The sequence below is a fragment of the Polypterus senegalus genome, chromosome 3 (assembly GCF_016835505.1).
Source record: "Polypterus senegalus isolate Bchr_013 chromosome 3, ASM1683550v1, whole genome shotgun sequence".
Lineage (NCBI taxonomy): Eukaryota > Metazoa > Chordata > Cladistia > Polypteriformes > Polypteridae > Polypterus > Polypterus senegalus.
Window position 1 is genome coordinate 10,275,671 of NC_053156.1, and position 18,511 is coordinate 10,294,181.

The following is an 18,511-nucleotide window of genomic DNA, read 5'->3' on the forward strand; positions in this document are numbered from 1 at the left end:
TGCATGGACTTCTTGGTGAAGTGGCCTCGACAGCTTCCAGATGTGAGCAACTAACCCTGGACATGGCAGCCCTTTGTCTGCCGCTGAATTGCATCTGCAGTGCTCTTCCACTAACCTGCGTGGTTTTTACAAGCCCTGTCATCATTGCTAAGTTGCTAGAGATCTTCTGATGCTGCCTTTGGGGAGGACAGGAATGGTCAGGAAACGCTCATTCATCCTGGGCCTCTTTCTCTGTTTGGGCACTTCTGTTCCTCACTCTGGCTTTACTGTGTTGAAGCTGGCAATCGCTGTAATGCCACTGGCTGCCCATCTCTGGTGTGTCTGCCATCATCTGTAATACGGAGGCTTGTGATGACGTGGTGTTTGAACCCAACACTGTCGGTAATGTCACCAGATGAGCTGGACAGTGAAGACATTAACAACAGAGCAAGGGGGTGGTGCAAAAAAGTGCTTTTATTTAAAAACAACAAAATCAACACAGTGTCCAAATAGTGCAGTGCTTCAAATAAATAAATAATCCAATGAAATCAGTGAGAAGGTGGAGGTTAAAATCCCAGGTTTTAGTGAGGGATTAAAAGCAATGGCTGGAAGCGGCCCTTTTTTTTTTTTAAACGAAGCCCAGTGCCATCTTCTGCTGGCAACTTCCCTGTTTCCCCCATCCAGGGTAGTCACCCTACCTGCAGCTGACCTTCCCTGCCTTCTGGTCTGGTGGCTTCCCGATCCCTGTGGTGCTACTCCCAGACTGAGACTTGGGTTCCCCAGTGACCAGGGTGCTCGCACTGGGTTATCCTCTTCCCAAGCCTCCTGACTCCCAGTGTCTTCCACGGAGAGCCATCCTCCTTCCGGTCACTCAGCAGGAGCGACCACTACCGACTGCCCAGGTTGCCGGCCAAACACCCCGCTAGGGCTCAGTGCTCAGCTGCCTTCTGCTCTCGACAGCGAGCCTGCGACACCCACTGGCCTTCTCCCTTAACCACCGTTCACTTTCTTTTCCCCCTCTGCACTCGAGCTCCTACTATTTATACTGGGGACGTGGCTCAGGTGTGGCGATTAGCAGCTCCCATCATCCGTTGCAGATGCGGACGACTCTTCACCTGTGCATTTAAGCGAGGGCTGCCCCCATTACGAACCACTCTGGCCACACTACCTCTGGAGGCCACGAGTGCGGCGATTATCTTTAAATAAAAAAAAAAAAAACTTGGCTTTTCCATCTGAGCTGTGGGACCCGCTGTGTACCACAAGGCTAAGGTGCCACGTTGTATCCTTACTTCTGCTCAGACTGACGGTGCTCATTTTTGTGGACAGTAAGTAAGTCCTATTGTTCAACTGACATTCTTCCCATCAGTACACAACACATTGCCACTCTCGACGCCATGATAAGCGTGAATGTGCTAAACTCTACAGATCTGTGTGAGACTCCTGCCAAACTGTACCCCTCTTTAATGAAGGATTTGAAACTGCTTTAAAGTAAAGAGTGATGAGCAAATCAGCAGGATGTCCTTTCACACACGGTTTCATGAAATTGCACGGTCATGTGCAATTTTGAAATGTGAAATTTGTTTTCCAAGTTTTGTATGTAAAGCAAGGAATATCGCTCCCAAAGGGATATTCCGCAGTCCAAACAACTGCCCGCTTCCTCTGTCACCCATTTCTCGATCTTTCACGTGGCTGCATGCATTCTCCACAGCCTCACGCACCGTCTGCCTGAACATTCACGTCACCAGCTCTGGCACCACTCTGGTTGGTGGCGACCTCGACTACAGTCACTTTCACTACTCCCTAAACTGATCCAAGACAGGGTCCTCCTTGAGACTTGCAGATGTCCGCACATCTTGGGCAAAGGACTTGAGCAGAGGAGAGAAATGCCTCGGCAGTGCCTTTAGGTGCCCAGCCACCTCAACCCCCATTTCATGCTGTGCACCACATGAAACTGTGCCACCTGAAGAAGGAGGTTGCAGACGAGATGAAAATGCATACATGTGGCAATGTCATGAATTGTACCAGGTGGGAAACGCCATTTACAGGGCGGTCCGTAAGTATTTGGACAGTGATACGGTTTTCATCATTTTGGCTCTGTGCACCACCACAATGGATTTGACAGAAAGCAATCCAGAGGCGTAGACATTTAACAAAAGCATTGTATGAACCATGTAGAAAAGAGCCATCTTTATAAATGGTCTGCCTATTTTCAGGGACTCAAAAGTATTTGAACACACTAACATCATCCTAATATAACAATCATTGTCAACATTTGGCTGAAAATCCTTTCCAGTCAGCGATTGCCTGGTCTGAGCTCACGGGCATCTCTAAGTGAAGCTTTGCCAGGCCTTTACTGCCGCTGTCCTGTGTTTGCTGGACTCTCTGCCTTTAGTTTTGTCTTCAGCAAGTGACATGCATGTCCAGTTAAGTTGAGGTCGGCCGATTGACTTGGCCATTGAAGAACATTCTACTTCTTTGCCTTGTAAAGCCCTTGATTTGCTGTCACAGAATGTTTTGGATCATCGTCCATCTGTACTGTGAAGCATCATTTCTGCGGCATTTGTCTCAGTCTGAGCGAACAGTGAAGTCCTGGATGCTTCAGAATTCATCCTGCTACTTCATGTCAGCAGTCACATCATCAATAAACACCAGTGACCGACTTCCAGTGGCAGCTATTCATGATCAGGCCATAACACGGCCTCCACCGCTTTTCACAGATGATGTGGCATGCTGTAGATCAGGGGTCTCCAACACCCTACCGGTAGCTCGTAACCCCTTTCCAAGTAGCTTGCCAAAGGATTAATGAATCCTACATAAATTTGAAAACTCGATTAATCAAATTAGGGGTGGGCGATCTTTCCATCATGATCCACAATCTGAACTGCAATCTCTCTTTTCAGTGTGGCACACACTTAAGAGAATATTCCAGACATCAAGACCTAAGTAACACTTTATTTTAAACATCAAACAAAGTTGAATTCAATTGTTCTCTCGTTCGCTAGCTAAGCGGAGTTAAGGAACACGCTCGAACCTGGCAAGTGACTGAGGAAGGCACCATACCCCCCAAAGCCCGTTGTGTGGATCTTGGATTCGTGCAAATAAATCGGTACAGCAAGCAAACTCTGATACATCGCAAAATCAACCGGATTGTTCAAGGATATTATAGAAAAAACCAGATCTAAATCCGTGAAGTAGTTCTCTCGTGAAAAGCAGACAGACAGACAGACAGACAGACAGAGAGAGACACTGGATTTTATATATGATATATTAGTATGTGAATCCTGTATCTATCTGTCTAGCTGTCTATCTACCGATCGCACTTAAAGTCTCAACAGCATTTCTCAAGCTTAGTACAGCCAGATAACTATAAGAATCTTCACCAAGCAGCTCTGGAAATGTCTGCTTTGTTTGGGTCTCCATACCTCTGTGAGTCTGTCATGAATTCAAAGTTCAGAACAAGACTGACAGACGGACATTTTCAGTGACTCCATGAGAGTGAACCTGAGGGGCTCCACTCCACCAGACACCCCTCTTGTTGACTCCATGCAGCGCCAGCCATCTGACTAACTAAAAAACACATCACACATGCAACTGGACATCTGAATACTCGTGTGAAGTGAAACAGTGACCTGTAACAACATGACAAATGAACAAGTCATATCTGTGTGTTTGGAATTGCATTGTTTAGTTTTGACGGCTTTCAGGTTTTAATTCAGTAGTGTGAGATACACTAGAAAGTGCATACAGACATGGAAAACTCAATCATTTTTGTGATGTTTTAATGCAAAATGTGAGTCGTGGACACCGACATTTTGTAAAAGTTCAGGCAGAACAAGCGTATTCAGTTTGTTTGGGTTGAAATAAGCGATGAGAATAAATGTTAGAAAACATGAGTAGTTCTCAGCCATTTTCATTTTGTAAAAGTAGCTCTCTCATGGGGGAAAGGTTGGAGACCCCTGCTGTAGATCATGAGCCATTCTGTTTCTTCTCCATACTCTTTTTGACCCATCATCCTTGATATATTGATTTTAATTTCATTTGTACAAAGAAACTGTTCCAAAATTGGGCCTTTTTTTATTTTTTAATGTGTTTTCTGTCCAAGTCTAATCTGCCCTTCCTATGCCTGAGGTCAGTCAGTGGTTTGCACCTTGTGGTAAGCCCTCTGTCTTTACTTTTGTGAAGCCTTCTCTTAATTGTACACTTTGGCAATGATAGGCCCACCCATTCCCAACCATAAACCCCCAATCCACCGTGGAGAGTGGTCTTGGTTTGGGTAAATGTCGTGAAGGAGTTCTTCTTCATCAAGGACAGATCTCTCTGATCATCCAGCACAGTTGTCTTCAGTGGTTGTCCAGGCCTGATGCTGCTGAGCTCTCCTGTGTGTTCCTACTTTATAAGAATGTGCCTGATGGTTGACTTGCCCGCTGCTGGTGTCTCTGCTGTCTCTCTAAAGGCTTTGTTTGGTTCTCTCAGCCTCCTGATGGCCTGCGTTTTTGCAGCATTTGTCTGACTCTGAGCAGGTAGTGAAGCCCACATAATCAATAAACACCAGTGACTGACTTCCACTGGCAGCCATTTATGATCAGGCCATAACGCGGCCTCCACCGTGTCTCACAGGTGATGTCATGAGCCATTCTGTTTCTTCCCCATCTCTGTCCATCATGCTGCTAATTATTGATCTTAATTTCATTTGTCCAAAGAAAGCTGTTCCAAAAATATTATGTTTTTGTTTTCTGTCCAAGTCTAATCTACCCTTCCTATGCCTGAGGTCTGTCAGTGGTTTGCACCTTATGGTAAGCTCTCTGTCTTTACCTTCTCTCCATTGTACACTTTGGCAATGATAGGCCAACCCCCCTGGAGGGTGGTTTTGGTTTGGCTACATGTCGTGAAGGGGTTCTTCTTCTTCTTCTTCTTCTTTACCAAGGACAGATCTCCGTGATCATCCAGCCCAGTTGTCTTCTGTGGTTGTCCAGGCTTGGTGTTGCTGAGCTCACCAGGGTGCTCCTTGTCTCTTAGAATGTGCCAGATGGTTGACTTGCCCACTCCTGGTGTCTCTGCTGTCTCTCTAAAGGCTTTGTTTGGTTCTCTCAGCCTGCTGATGGTCTCCTCTTACTTACACAGACAGCTCTTTGGACCTCCTACTGTATTGAGAGGTCACAGTGACAGCTACCACGTGCACATTTCACACTTGGAACAGTTAATGAAATAACGAGGGGCCTGCTCTCACCTGGCTATGGAGCAGCTGGTCAGTCAAATGTCCAAACACTTTTGAGCCCCTGGACATGGGGTTGGGGGGGCATGCAGAAAAGTGTCTGTCATTCCTAAATGGCTCCCACAATATTTTTGTTAAACCGTTTGAATTTATGCAGAAAGCTTACACTTCAGTTATGTAATTATTACTTCATTTCAAATCCATTGCGGTGGCATAGAGAGCCAAAATGATGATAATTGTACCATTGTCCAAGTACTCGTGACCTAACTATTTCACAATTTTATTTTGTTTTTTGTGACGTGAAACCCTACTTGCCTACAAGTTCACTTTCTTGCGAATCATTTTGCTCTTCACTAATTATCTGGCCTACGTAGAGTTTATTTTATTATTTTTGTACGATTAGCGTGTACCTCTCAGGCTTCATTCTGCACACACAGATAAATGTGCATTTTTTCCCCTAGTGTGACTAACATCAAGACCACCTATAGGTAGCTCTCCTGCCTCTGTGGCAGGTTATCAGTGGGACGTCAGCCCAGCTGGTAACTCGCTGTAACTTCTTTATCGACAGTTACTGGCGGGCGGCACACACACACCTGAGGCCTTTTCAAAACCCATCGGACAAAGTGGCGTCTCATTTTCTACTGTACGTCCTCACCAGTGTTTTGTGGTCTCCCCTGCAGTCTTCTATGACCTCATTAAAGTGAGTGAACCTGCACTCCTTTTCAGGCCTCCCGAGATGGTAGGTTTGGCACTCACGACCCCAAAAACCCTGGGCGACACGGGCAAGGCCTGTAAGCCGGCTTGGTGTTGCAGCACTTTGTGCGGCTTTCCCATTTTGTGGTGTTTCCTGACCTTTTGTGTGTTGCTCTGTCACATTAGCCCTTTGCGCCGAATGAGCAGAGCGGTGGCAGTCGTGGTTCAGTGCTAGTCTATCGTGGGTGCCCTGGAGGCAGAGGAGCGTGTGGGCGGGTGAGTGGCGCACTGACGTTGACCCGGTGCTAAATGAGAGCGGCGCTCCTCTTGGGACTCCTTTGGGGAATGTGTGCTGAGAAAAGCCACTGCAGCTCTACTGCTCCTTGGCAGGCTGCTGGGTAGGAGGGAACTCTTGATTGCGTCACACCAGGTGCCCGAGTTATCCGTGGGATGCATGGCACAAGGAGCCTGCAGAATTGGTAGCCAAGCCCGTTGGCATTTCCGGCCTGCCACAGCAGAGCTGAAAGGTGATGGCAGTTTAGGGGGTGAGTGCCGGTGACTAAGTGTCACACTTTTGCTCTTTTTCAGAGCTATTGAGGCGGCAGGCTGGTAGCGGAGCTGATTCATGTGACAGGCTGGCGCTGAGGTGGGAGTTCCTGTGATGAGCTGTGTGTGCAAATCCTGCTGACATCTGTGAAAACAGCTGGTTCCTCTGCCTGCCGTCACCCAGCGTGTCCAGGGGAGAGCCAGCCTGGACCGGCCTGTCAGAGGCTGGGGGATCCATTCAGAAAAAAAAAGAAAATAAAGAAAGTCTGGCATCTGCGGACAGCGAGGGGCGGGTGAGGGGGAGGAGGGAGGAAGGGAAAAGCCCTTCATCCTGCCGCTCAAGTGAGAGCAGCCCTACAGGGATGGGATGCCTGCCTGCGTGCAGCCCTGCCTGCCTGCCTTCCGTCCTCTCTCTGGTGAGTTGCTCTGTTCCGCTGCACGATTGTGCGTCTCGAGTGCTGGCGCCCTCCCAATTGGAGCCGGGGACACTTGTGAGGTAACAAGGAATTCCCTGGCAATACGTCTTTGCTGCGCTCTTTTTCATTCTGGGCTCCGTTTCGCTGTTCTATTGTGCTCTGGCGGCGGAAGCAGCAGCAGCAGGAGGAAGAGAATGGAAGAGAAGCATCTTCTAAAAATAGTTGGATCCCTGCTGGCCGCTGTTTTTGTAGGATCCTGGTGGCATGACCTTGTGAACGCACTGCCGGGGAGGTCCTCCTCAGCCCACCTGTGAGAATCCAGTAAGTAGGTCACCCAGTGTGGATTGCTGCAGTGCATGCTGAGTGGACTTGGAGTTGGGTATTCCCTGACTTGGGGGGTTACCTCCCATGGCTCGTCGGGGTGGGGCGGATCTGCCTCCACCAGGCCGGATGTGGTGCTGCCTGCTCCTGCCACGTTCTTCCTTGTGGTCCGCTGGGGTAGGAAGATGGGGCACATGCTTCTGTGGGAAGAAGAAAAATTAAAAAGAAATCTCCTGGCAACAGAGCGGTGTTACTATGGAGCTCACATTGCCATTGGTGGATGGCATGCCCAATCACCCCACTGTATTGGTGGTTTCATCATGGAGAATGTCCTGAATGTGACAAGCAGAGGTGTGCCCAGAAATGGGGGGTGGGGGGGCAGTTCACGTGGTGTGGACCACATGAATTATGCATCCTTCACCTTCATCTTGTTCTGACTGAGCAGCCTTTCGCGTCATCCACCCCCTCGTTTCGCTTCTGTCGCGTCCACGGGGACGCTCTGTTAGCTGTTCTTTCCAGGAAGGCTGCTGCACCAAATGTGTTTGAGAAAAGCGCAGGGGGAGGGAAAAAAAAAAAAATATAGAAATCCCAGGGGTGCCATAAAAGCGTATTCACCTGCTTCAAGGGTAGATTAGGGGGGCAGCATCGAGCCATAGGCGCTCCTGGCCCTGAATCCCCAAAAGGCCCAGGCGCGTAAGTAAGAGCAGTCAGTGGGTGCTCCACCCTGGCTGGCACCCTGTGGGCCTCATGGCTCAGCTTAGACGCAAGAGTGCCAGGCTGAGCGGCTTGGGCAGCCTTACTTTGCTTTCGCTCCCATTCAGAATATTATGTTTGAATTTCTGTCACTTTTTCTCAATCGGTGAACTTCTGCTGTGTTCGTGAGCGCCTACCTCCTCTTGACGAAGGCAGGGAAACGCATCTCTAATCATTTTTTTTTTTTTTCCCCCTACCCACGCCGTAGCAGCTGTGAAAGACGTCATGGTTTCTATGGCAACCCAGCGTGCCTGTCAAATCGGCACGAAGAGAGCAGTGCCAGCAGGACTCATTCATGAGCGTGTAATTCATAAATCATTTCTCTTTAAAATGTGTCAAATCTCTTCTCGACCCTGGACATGCTTTGTCATTGAGATTTATTTGTGTGGGTGTGTCTCTGATCCTGCGGACGCCTTCTGGACTCGGGGGCTGCCACCACGCGCCACTTCCTTATTCGGGATCTTGGCACTTGCCTTTTTAGTCTCCAGTGGATATGCTAATTGCAGAGGTGTTATTGTAACAAATGCCGCCTGATGCATGGGAAGATCAGCGGCACACGGCTGCAACGGGACACTGGAGCGGCAAGGGCGATGTGCTTTGACGGGTGTCTGTCCATTAGCACTAGCCAAAAGTGAGGTATAGGAGGAGTCACCCTGTGAAGTAAAAGGTGAGAGGTGGGCGCTTTAACTCTGAGTATGTGTTAGAGAGAAATGAGCGCGGTGAATGCCAGGCCAGGCGAGTCCTCTCGTGACGCCAGTCAAGTGTTTGGAGAAGTTACCCGAAAGAATGAGGGCTACATGTGCAAATGAAAAGGCGAGTGAGAGTGAGGGCGGGCGGGACGTGTCGGTCACATGCTGTAGGAGAGAAAACGAGGTGTGGGAGAATTCATGAGAGACGTGAAGGAGAATGTGCTCGAGAGAGAGAGAGATGGCCGTCTCAAGACGTACAGGAGGAGAGTTACCGAGGGGCTGAGCGTCTTAGGTGTGCCAGACCAGAGACCTAGGGGCCGGGAGGCACGGCACAGGTGAAAGATCTCTGATCCCATCTCTTCTTTGTTTTCCAAGGTTTGCTGACCGCAGTCAAGGATGCCTGAAGACTGACTGACCTCTGCACTGTGGCGTTCCTGGCTTTTTCCAAGATAATGGAGAGCAGTTTTGCTGGCGCACCGTTCTAGCTGTGGTTCCTGTCTTTCATTTGTCAGGAGCTTCAGGTAGGGTTACAGATGGCCTTGCATTGCCTCAATGCTTGCTTTAGTCGTGTTAATTAACCACATTGGCTTTTGAGATGTCGCAGTCCTGCTTGCAGTTTGTGTCAAAAAAAATAGTGACGGTTAAGGGACCTGACCTGACCTGACATAACCTGAGCTGAGCAAGAGGTAATGTGTGTGTGATATGAAGGCAGACCAGGACCACCTGAAAAACATTTATTAACACACACTTTTCTGTAGCAGTACTCTTGGCCATGTGCTGGTGTTGGTGGCGGCGGTGATGCTGCTGTCTTGGTCACACAAGTGCCATGAGTGCACAGCTGCTGTTTAACTAGCTGCTCCATTGGCGACTTTTGCTCTTTTTGATTGTACAGACAGTCCTTAACTCTCAACTGCTTCTGTTTGTCTTCTTGGCACTTTGGTATTTGTCAGGCTCCTAAAAGCTAGTGGGTTACAATCTCTACCAGCAGAAGGCAAGTCTACCAGTGCCTAAGGATTACAAATATCGTGTTGGTTTATAACCAATAACACGCTTACAGTTGAAGTAAAGCTTTTTACATTACATGTTGTCCTAATCTGTATTCTTGTGTGAACAAACACACAGTTAAAGTAAGTCCTTATTGACTAACAAGCCGCGTTTATAGCACGTTTTCATGCAAACACTAGTTCAGAATGCTTTATAAGATATCAAAGGAACATGAAAAGAAAAGAAAAATTCAAAATAGATAAGAATAGAAATGAATACATTAAATACTAAAAGTAGTAAAAAAAAAAAAAAAACGTAATCAATACAAGGCTATAGAACGGAGATATATACGAGTCATGGATAGAGTCCTTACTTACAGATTTGTTTTCAAGTCTCTAAAGATACGTCTGATGCTCTGGTCACTTGGTTGAGATAGGGGCGGCAAAAAAAATAAAACCAAACTGAAGGGGAAAAAGAGCAAAATCTGTTGAGGTTCAAGGCCAAAGACGGGCCTACTGTAGCAATCCTCAATGTGCTCAGGTCTCTCCAGTGGTATTTTAATTATCTGTCCATTAAACTACATAGAGTGGAGGAGAGGGTAACAAAAACTCAGTTGGCACCAGTTCTGAAGCTAAGCAGTCTGTCTGGGACTTGACATTATAGCTCAGTATTAGCCAAGTAACCATGTACCAAATAATACGTGTTTGAGAAAACGTGGAAACAAATACATGTAACTAGGCACTTAAAAAGAAGAATTTTACATTAGATATTTTATATAAAGAATGAGAAAAATACTGAGATGATGTGTACAAGCGTGACAAAATGAAAGCAGAGTTTTATATAAATGATTCACGTTTACATTTAAATATACAAGGTGGGCATAAATAAGAAGAGAAAATATTCATACAGCCTACAAAACAGTAAAGGCAGGTAGTCGCAGTGCAAGGTGCCACAGTGTGATTGGGGTGAGATCAGTGCAGCTCTTGAGTGCCCAACATTCCCGAGGAGAGTCCAGCTGCAGTCAGGACAGGTTTAGGCCTCGGACAGATCTGAGCACTTCAGACACTGAGGTCCATAAGTTGACGCCCCCCCTCCCCTGGTTCTCTGGTGAACTGACGCCCCTCATGAGGATTTCAGTTCCCTTTAGTTCCTGCACTTAAAAATGTCTATTCGGCATTTATTAAACTTCTAAACTATTGGGGTCTGCATCTGAAACAGTTGTTTTGGTGTCATATATTAGAAACCAATTGAACAACATACATAACGTTTTGTATTTTATAGTATACGTGTTTTATATCTGTGTCTGCAATGTCTCGTTCATTAGACTGCACTTTTTAATACATTGCACTCGGCGGAGTAGTGGCTCTGTGGCTAAGGATCCACACTGGTAATCTGAAGGCTAAAACGGGAAATGCTAACAAAGAAGAAGAAGATTAAATGATATGCTGCACTGGGCCACAATTAAAACTACATATTCTTGTAGACTCTGAATTGAATAAATCATACAATTTGTGTAAACAGTCAAAATATGCAATACTATGGGCCGGACGTTTAGGCGTTCATTAGAGTGCTGTCTTTGTGGTCCTCTCTGTGTTATATCATTTGTGCTGTATTATTACTGGTGTACACAATTTTAATATTTATATTAACGATGCATTAATTGTGGCAGAGTTTATGAATGACGCACTCGCCCTCAAAAGCACAAAGAGGCATAAAGTAGTCGTTTGAGTCACCCAGCTCAGACCTTCTCTGTTAGCCGAGTGGCTGTGTACCCCCATTGGGGATGGCGGCTCGCGACCTCGCAGCAAATACGAAGAGACGTTTATCCCAGTGAAGCTTTATTTTTTTTAGTATAATATTTTTTGCACACACATTCAGTGTGCCACCATTACTATAACAGTACATTTAGCACAAAAGTGTTCCACTAACATGGGCATGGGTGTCATCTTATGGGCCTCAGAATGTCGCTGAATCTGTCCTGACTGCAGCTGGACTCCCATCCCATGAGATAGATAAAGTAGTCCTAGGGGAAGCTGACATGTTTTGTCGGAGTTGCCCCCTTCTTCAGGCCTGTTGCTTAGAATACTAATGTGTATGTAGCAAATACATTCTTCTTTATATTGCCACCCTCACAACATCCTGCAACACCAAATATGAAATGTTCAATTGGGTTCAATGGAATTTTGAAACCCCTTATTTCAAGGAGCACAAGGTTGAGCTAATACCACTGTACCCTCTTTGGTGCTAACCAGAATAAAGGAGCTGGAGTACAGTTCTGGAGACTTTGGCCAACTGCCCCCCAACCCCTCCTGGACATTGTGCAGTCTTGTAAACGTTTTTGCTGGCCAGTCTGGTAAGCAGACTGAACCCTTTGACTCCAAGCCTCCCAGTATCTCGCGTTTCTTTACCATGGGCAGTAGTAACAGTTTGGCAGTATTGCAGAGAAACAGAAGAGAGAAGGTATCGGTGAGGATCGTAATTATTGTCATGCTTGTGTTAGCATGGAGATGTGAAGAGATGTGAAGTCTCCTGTAGGTTAGCTACTGTGCTCAGGCCATGACTGGCACTCTTGTTAGATACAACAACAACATTTATTTAAATAGCACATTTTCATACAAAAAAATGTAGCTCAAAGTGCTTTATAAAATGAAGAATAGAAAAATAAAAGACACAGTAAGAAAATAAAATAAGTCAACATTAATTAACATAGAATAAGTAAGGTCCGATGGCCAGGGTGGACAGAAAAAAAAAAAAAATCTGCAGGGATTCCAGACCATGAGACCGCCCAGTCCCCTCTGTAGATGGTTCGTGTTTGGTTGGGCCAGCTTAAAGCAATAGTCAAATGGGAGATGAAGTCTGATATAATACAAGCTACCGGTGACCAATGCACACCCGAGAACAGCTCAGCCTTATTGTTTTTGATGTGTGCCGATTTTTTCTATTTAACGATATTTTATCAAGAAATGTCTTCCATGTGGTGAGCACAGTACTGGACAACAGTGTGAAGAAAGAGCTCTGCACTTACAAGACTGCAGCACAGATGGTATAAGAGCCCCTTGTAGTGTGCGAAACTGAAGATAAATCACAGTGTTGGATTAAATCACGGACAAAAAGGCTTAGTAGAAAAAAATATACAGAAATGTTATTTGTTCTTTCCAGTACTCTGTTCACAAAAAAAGTGGCAAGCAGTTAGCATACAGTTCTTGTGTTCTGTGATGACCAAATACTTTGACTTGGTTCCTGCCGCACCAGGCAGCACATTAGGCACCAAGAGACCACCATCGAGCCCCAGTCAGCAGCAGCCTCGGTTTTGTCCCATGCCAGGTGGACTCCATGAAGGCCTTCAAGAAAGGTGTGTCGCCAGGTTTGCCACAGTCGGCCTTGCTTCTTCATGGCCAATTTTGGTAGGCGTTCCCGGCGGAGAATGTGGCCCGCAAACAGAAACCAGGGTTCAAACACTACAGTGGGTATAGAAAAGAATCCCCCACTTTGAAATATTCCCTTTTTTTTTTATTTGTAGCCTTAAATGAAAATACACAAACCAATATTTTTTCTAGTTTTACTTACTCAATCCATTCTCTGACATCCAAGTGAAAGATATCACAGCTACAGTTCAGAAGAATTAACAAATCAAAAATGAGAAATCCTGAGATGAACAGAGGCACACACACACTCACTCAGGTGTCAGTGCCCACCATTTCCATTGCAGTTACTGGTTTCCTTCCACCAGTGGTCAGTTGTAATGAGTGTGATTAGTGAAGCTGTTCCTGGTCCATTCATTCCCTTGCTTGGTAGTGCAACTGACAGCAAACGACTGACTTTGGGTGGCAGGCCACTTTAAAAAGATCTCAGGGATAGAGTTGTGGACAGACATAAGGCAGGAGATGGAGACCAAAAAATCTCAAAGGCTTTATCAATCCCAAGGAGCTCAGTAAAGTTCATCACATAAAGTGTTTGGTACGACTAGGACCCTCCAAACTGGATGGAATAGCAAGCCGATAACTAGTAAGAGAGGCTAACGAGAGGCCAGTGGCCACTTTGAAGGAGTTAAAGGACTTGATGGTCATTAATGGTTTGCATGTGACAACAATTTCACAAGTGCTCCACAGTGGTGGCTTGTTCAGGAGGATCGCACTTCTCAAGAACGGCCAAATTAAGGCTCGTCTGAGCTTTGCCAGAATGTACGTTGAAGATTCTGATGCCAAGTGGAAAAAGGTCTTGTGGTCAGATGAGACCAAGATCAAACTATCTGGCCTCAACACCAAACGGTACACCAATGCAGTTGACCATCCACAACGCACCATACCTACAGTAAACTATGGGGGGCCAGGGGCTCTCGTTAGGGTAGAAGGAAAAATGGATGGGGCAAACCTGCTACTCTCTGCCAGGAAGTTGAAGATGAGCAGAATATTCACCTTTCAACACGACAACGAGCCGAAGCACACAGCTAAACTGACCACTCAGTGGCTGAATGTCCTGGTGTGGCCCAGTCAGAGCCCAGACCTAAATACCATTGAAAATCTGTGCAAAGATCTGAAGATAGCAGACCACCAAGGCTCACCATCCAGTTTGACCGAACTTGAACAGTTTAACTGTAAAGAAGAGTTGGGGGGCAAATATCGAGGTGTGCAAATCTGAGTGAGAAGAATCAACAGACTCAAGGCTGTCATTAAAGCAAAAAGGGGGGTCAACAAAATGACATTGACACTCGGGGGTCCTTTATTCATCTCAGTGGGTCTTGTTTTTGATTTTTTATCATTCTTCTGAACTGTAGCTGTGTTATCTTTCACTTGGGTGTTAGAGGTGGCATTGAGGAAGTAAAGCTGGGAAGAAATACTAGTCTGTGTGTGTTATTTAAGGCTGTAAAGCAAAAAAAAATGGGAGTATTTTGAAGTGGGGAATTCTTTTCTATACCCACTGTATATATACAAAAATATTTTACAAAATGTATATAAAGAACAGGCTTCAGGGTTTATTTACTTCTGCTTTCCTTCAAAATAATCAAAGCAGCAGTGTCTGCCTGGACCAAAAAAAACAGTTCTTCCAACGCCAAAAACAAGCCTCCATTTTCACTCACGGCTCGCTGCGTTTTCAATATTAAAAATCTAGTCCGCTGTCATTCTGTTCTGAAACTCGGCCTTTACCCTTTCATTGATCTGAAGCCTCTCCCATTTCTTGGCACTGCCAATCCTTCTCTCTCCCGTAAAGCACTCAGAAGACCACTAATGTACATTGACAAGTCTCAAGCTCGAACTCCACACTGTTTTCCCATTCTGCCCCTCACTAGCGACCGCAGCGCTGTTTTAACCGTGTACGGGATTCCTCGAGCCACTCTCACAGTGGCATCTAAACCAGCTCCACCTGTAGGTACCTTTCTTTGCCTCCCTTGCGGTAACTCCTAATTAATCTTGCTGCAGCTCCTATAATTAGGGAAAATTCAATCCTGTGCATGCCCACATGTCATGCCACCTACCTGAACACAGTACAGGTAGCCCTTCATTGTAACCCTAAGTGTTGTTCCTTCTCTCTTGGTTGCTCTGTATTCTCCTAATGCTGCCATGTTGCCAAGATCTTGGCCCCTTCACCGTCCTGTAGGCGTCCAGACCCTCGCTCGTTTGTACGAACACCCTGGTACACATGGCCTTGCCTGTGCTACATTCTGCAGCCACCCTTGACATTTCCCTCAGGCACCATTCTGCTGCACCAACTATCACATGGACAGGTGAGCTTACAAAAAGGATCTGCCAAAAAAAAAAAAAACAAAGTCCTGTCCCAAACTGACCTGTGAATCATGCGATACAAGTGACATGAGCCTACCCCATAATTCATGCAGTTGTACAGCATTGGTCACCACTGGCTTGTATTAAATAAGAAATATTTTTTATCTTCATTCTCCATGAAAATATGAAATTAAGCATTTTTCTTAGTAATATGTAGAAAGTAACCTATAGATAGACAATTTAATTTTTGGGGTGGAGTATTTATTCCTTTAAGACTAGCCTGTATGTGACCTGCACACACTTGTGGCTGGCCACTCTCTGTCCCGTAGAACGGCACCACTACTCCTCCTGGCCTGTGTACGTTAGCAGACATGTTGCCTTCACCCTGTTTTCTTATTTTAATTCTGAAGAAAATGTCCAACAGTAACACCACACAAGAAACCCTGGAAATTATGAAGGAATCCGAAAAGCAGCTGGTGGAAGAGTCACTCCACAAGAACAAGCTCCTCAGCCGCTCGGCAAGCAAGGAAGGAATGGAGAAGGAGAGCGAGGAGTCCAACATCCAGGCTGATCCTCAGGTGAGACCCTCATCCAAACCCCCATAAGCGTGTTAATGACAGCGGGTGAGTCAGCAGAGAGTGGGTGGTGTGGGATTTTCTTTACTGCTCTAATAATTATCTTCCTCTGCCCCAAATGTCAGCACACTGTCTCGCTCGAAAGAGAACAGCCTTCTGCGTCTGTTGAAAAGGGCAGCCTTGCAATTTTAAATCTTTCCTGTGTCTGCAGAACAGTACTGGGCCAAAATATTAAACAAATCTCCGAAGAGAACAGGATTTGTTATCTGTATGGCTTCTTTTACTAAGTTGACAAGATACTGGCAGCCCCCTCTGGTGCTGTTGTATGTAAAGTGAACATTTGCTGGAAACGCCACCCTAAATTTCTAGCAGTTAACTTGCATGGTGTGATGAGTATGCTGAATAGTCACTGTATGTCCATGTCTGGCTTCTTTGCTTTGGTTTACCATCTAGTGTTGCTGTTCGCCTCTTCCACTTTAACCTTGGACAGTCAATTGTTGGCCCATGCTGGCTGGTGGTACACTCTGGTTATGCAGATTAAATTCTGAACCAGCGTTCTAAGCAAACCAGTTGGCTTACTGTCGATGCTTTGATAAAATGGCAGTGGTAGTTACCTGCCTGACCCTAATGCACCTTCTCTCCAACCACCAGCCGTGTACCTGCTCCATCAGACCCTCACTAAACCTCACTGGGTAGCCATAAAAAGGAGGGGGTCGGGTCCAGGGGGTTCATTCCAGTGTGAGTGATAAGTTACTAAAGCAGCGATCACATCTGACTGGAGCCTAATCAGAGCACAGCAGTAAACTTTACCACAGGGAGACCAAAGAAAGTAATGAATAATCTAAAAGAAAAGGGGACATTCATTGAGCAAATTGTACAGTCGTAATACTTTTGATTTAAAAAGAAAAAATAGTTCTGTAGGCCATAGTACATTGAGAAAAAAAAATTGCCCCCTTGGACTTAATAACTGGCTCAGTACTCCATGTGCAGCAATAACTGTAAAGCAGACGTTTCCTGCAAAATCGTAGCACTGTGGAGAATCCTGCAGGCGTGTTGTCAGGAACCTTAAATGAGTCCTCACGGTGGGTTTTTTTTTAGCAAGCTGAGGTTTCTAACTGTCCACTGTGCCTTCAGGTCCATTTTTGTTTGGATGGAGAGATTTGTGAACACTGACTCAGCTGTGGCCACAGAGGCCTACGGATGTCTAGATGTTTCACTTTATTTCTTTGTGACTTCATTTAAAACACAATGCAGACATTTTGTCTGAATGTTTGATTCGACTCAGTTGATCGAGCCGCCCTGTGGGACATCCTGAGACTTTGTGGGATTCCCCCAAAGTTGCTGGATGTCATGGCCGGCCTGTTCACTGGTACTGTGAATGCTGTGCAGATTGGAGGCAGACCCTCTGGTTTTCCCAGTTGATTCTGTGGTTCGTCAGTGGTGTGTTCTGCTCCTACTCTGTTCAGTGCTTGCGTGGACTGGGTGTTGGGCAAGGTTGTGGGGTCCAGTGGCTGTAGGGCATCTCTTGGTGTGATTTTTCCCTCCCCCCCCTCCACACCCCCAGGGAAATCCGGATTGGCTGGGAGGGGATGCCCTTCTGGCTGCAGTAGATAGATGGTCATTTCCAGAGGGTGGCACTGGACAGTGTGTTGGCCTGGATTGGTTGCCAAGCTGTTTCATCGTGTAGTGGGTGCGGTGACAAGCTGTACCAGTGCATGCTCTCCGACCTGACCTGTTTGCGCCCCCACCAAAGGCCTGTGCTTTTTCAGTCAGAACCTAAATGGGATTGAGTGTATGACCGAGGTGCTTGAGAGGCGCAGAAGTGACATTGTAACCCTCTATGACGTGACATCAGTAATTTCAGTTTCAAGCTTTGTTGGCCTGAATTGCCTGCTCTCGTCTGGTTTGTTCTGATGTTGGTTGCCTCCTTTGCTTGTAGCATAATGTGCCTCTGAGACCTGTGCACTTGTGATGCTGTCTGCCAGTCCAGCCCATAGACATTTGGCAAAGTCAGCCTTGGAAAAGAGTCAAAGTATTGAAGCAGCCAATCAGAATTTTAGTGCCTTGTAGAAAGATGAGTTTATTGTTCATCCACTTCTCACATTTAAGACACATGAGCTTGGGATTTTGAGGCATTTGTGTTGGGAAGTTTTATTTGTGGGTTATGTGCCGTTTTACAAAGTGCTACTTCAAAATGAGTAAACATTTAAAACAATGAAAATGTCAGTTTTTGATTCTATCGGGCCACCAATTTATTGAAACATTAGAACACTCTAGATGAGAACAGGCCATTCAGCCCAACAAAGCTCGCCAGGCCTATCCACTTATTTCTTCCAAAAAAATATCAAGTCAAGTTTTGAAAGTCCCTAACATCTTACTGTCCCCCACATGACTTGGTCTCTTATTCCAAGTGTCTGTCGTTCTTTTGTGTAAAGAAAAACTTCCTAATGTTTGTGCAAAATGTACCCTTCACAAGTTTCCAGCTGTGTCCCCGTGTTCTTGATGACCTCACCGTCTCGATCCACTGGACTAATACCCTTCATCATTTTAAACACTTCAGTCAGGTGGTCTCTTCCTCTCTGTAAAGGCTCGGCTCTTTTAATCTTCATAACTCACCCCCTCC

At 46.0% G+C, this 18,511-nt stretch overlaps 1 protein-coding gene across 14 annotated transcripts in view; it reads left to right on the forward strand.

Moving 5' to 3' along the window:
* Nucleotides 1–18,511, forward strand: part of LOC120524802 (R3H domain-containing protein 2) — an 82,343-nt gene that overhangs the window by 8,778 nt on the left and 55,054 nt on the right. For all 14 annotated transcript variants that reach the window (XM_039746541.1, XM_039746546.1, XM_039746543.1 and 11 more), the window contains exons 2-3: nucleotides 8,985–9,130; nucleotides 15,724–15,891. In XM_039746541.1, coding sequence (XP_039602475.1) covers nucleotides 15,727–15,891 — 165 coding nt within the window. In that variant the 5' untranslated portion in view covers nucleotides 8,985–9,130; nucleotides 15,724–15,726. The remainder of the gene's footprint in view (nucleotides 1–8,984; nucleotides 9,131–15,723; nucleotides 15,892–18,511) is intronic.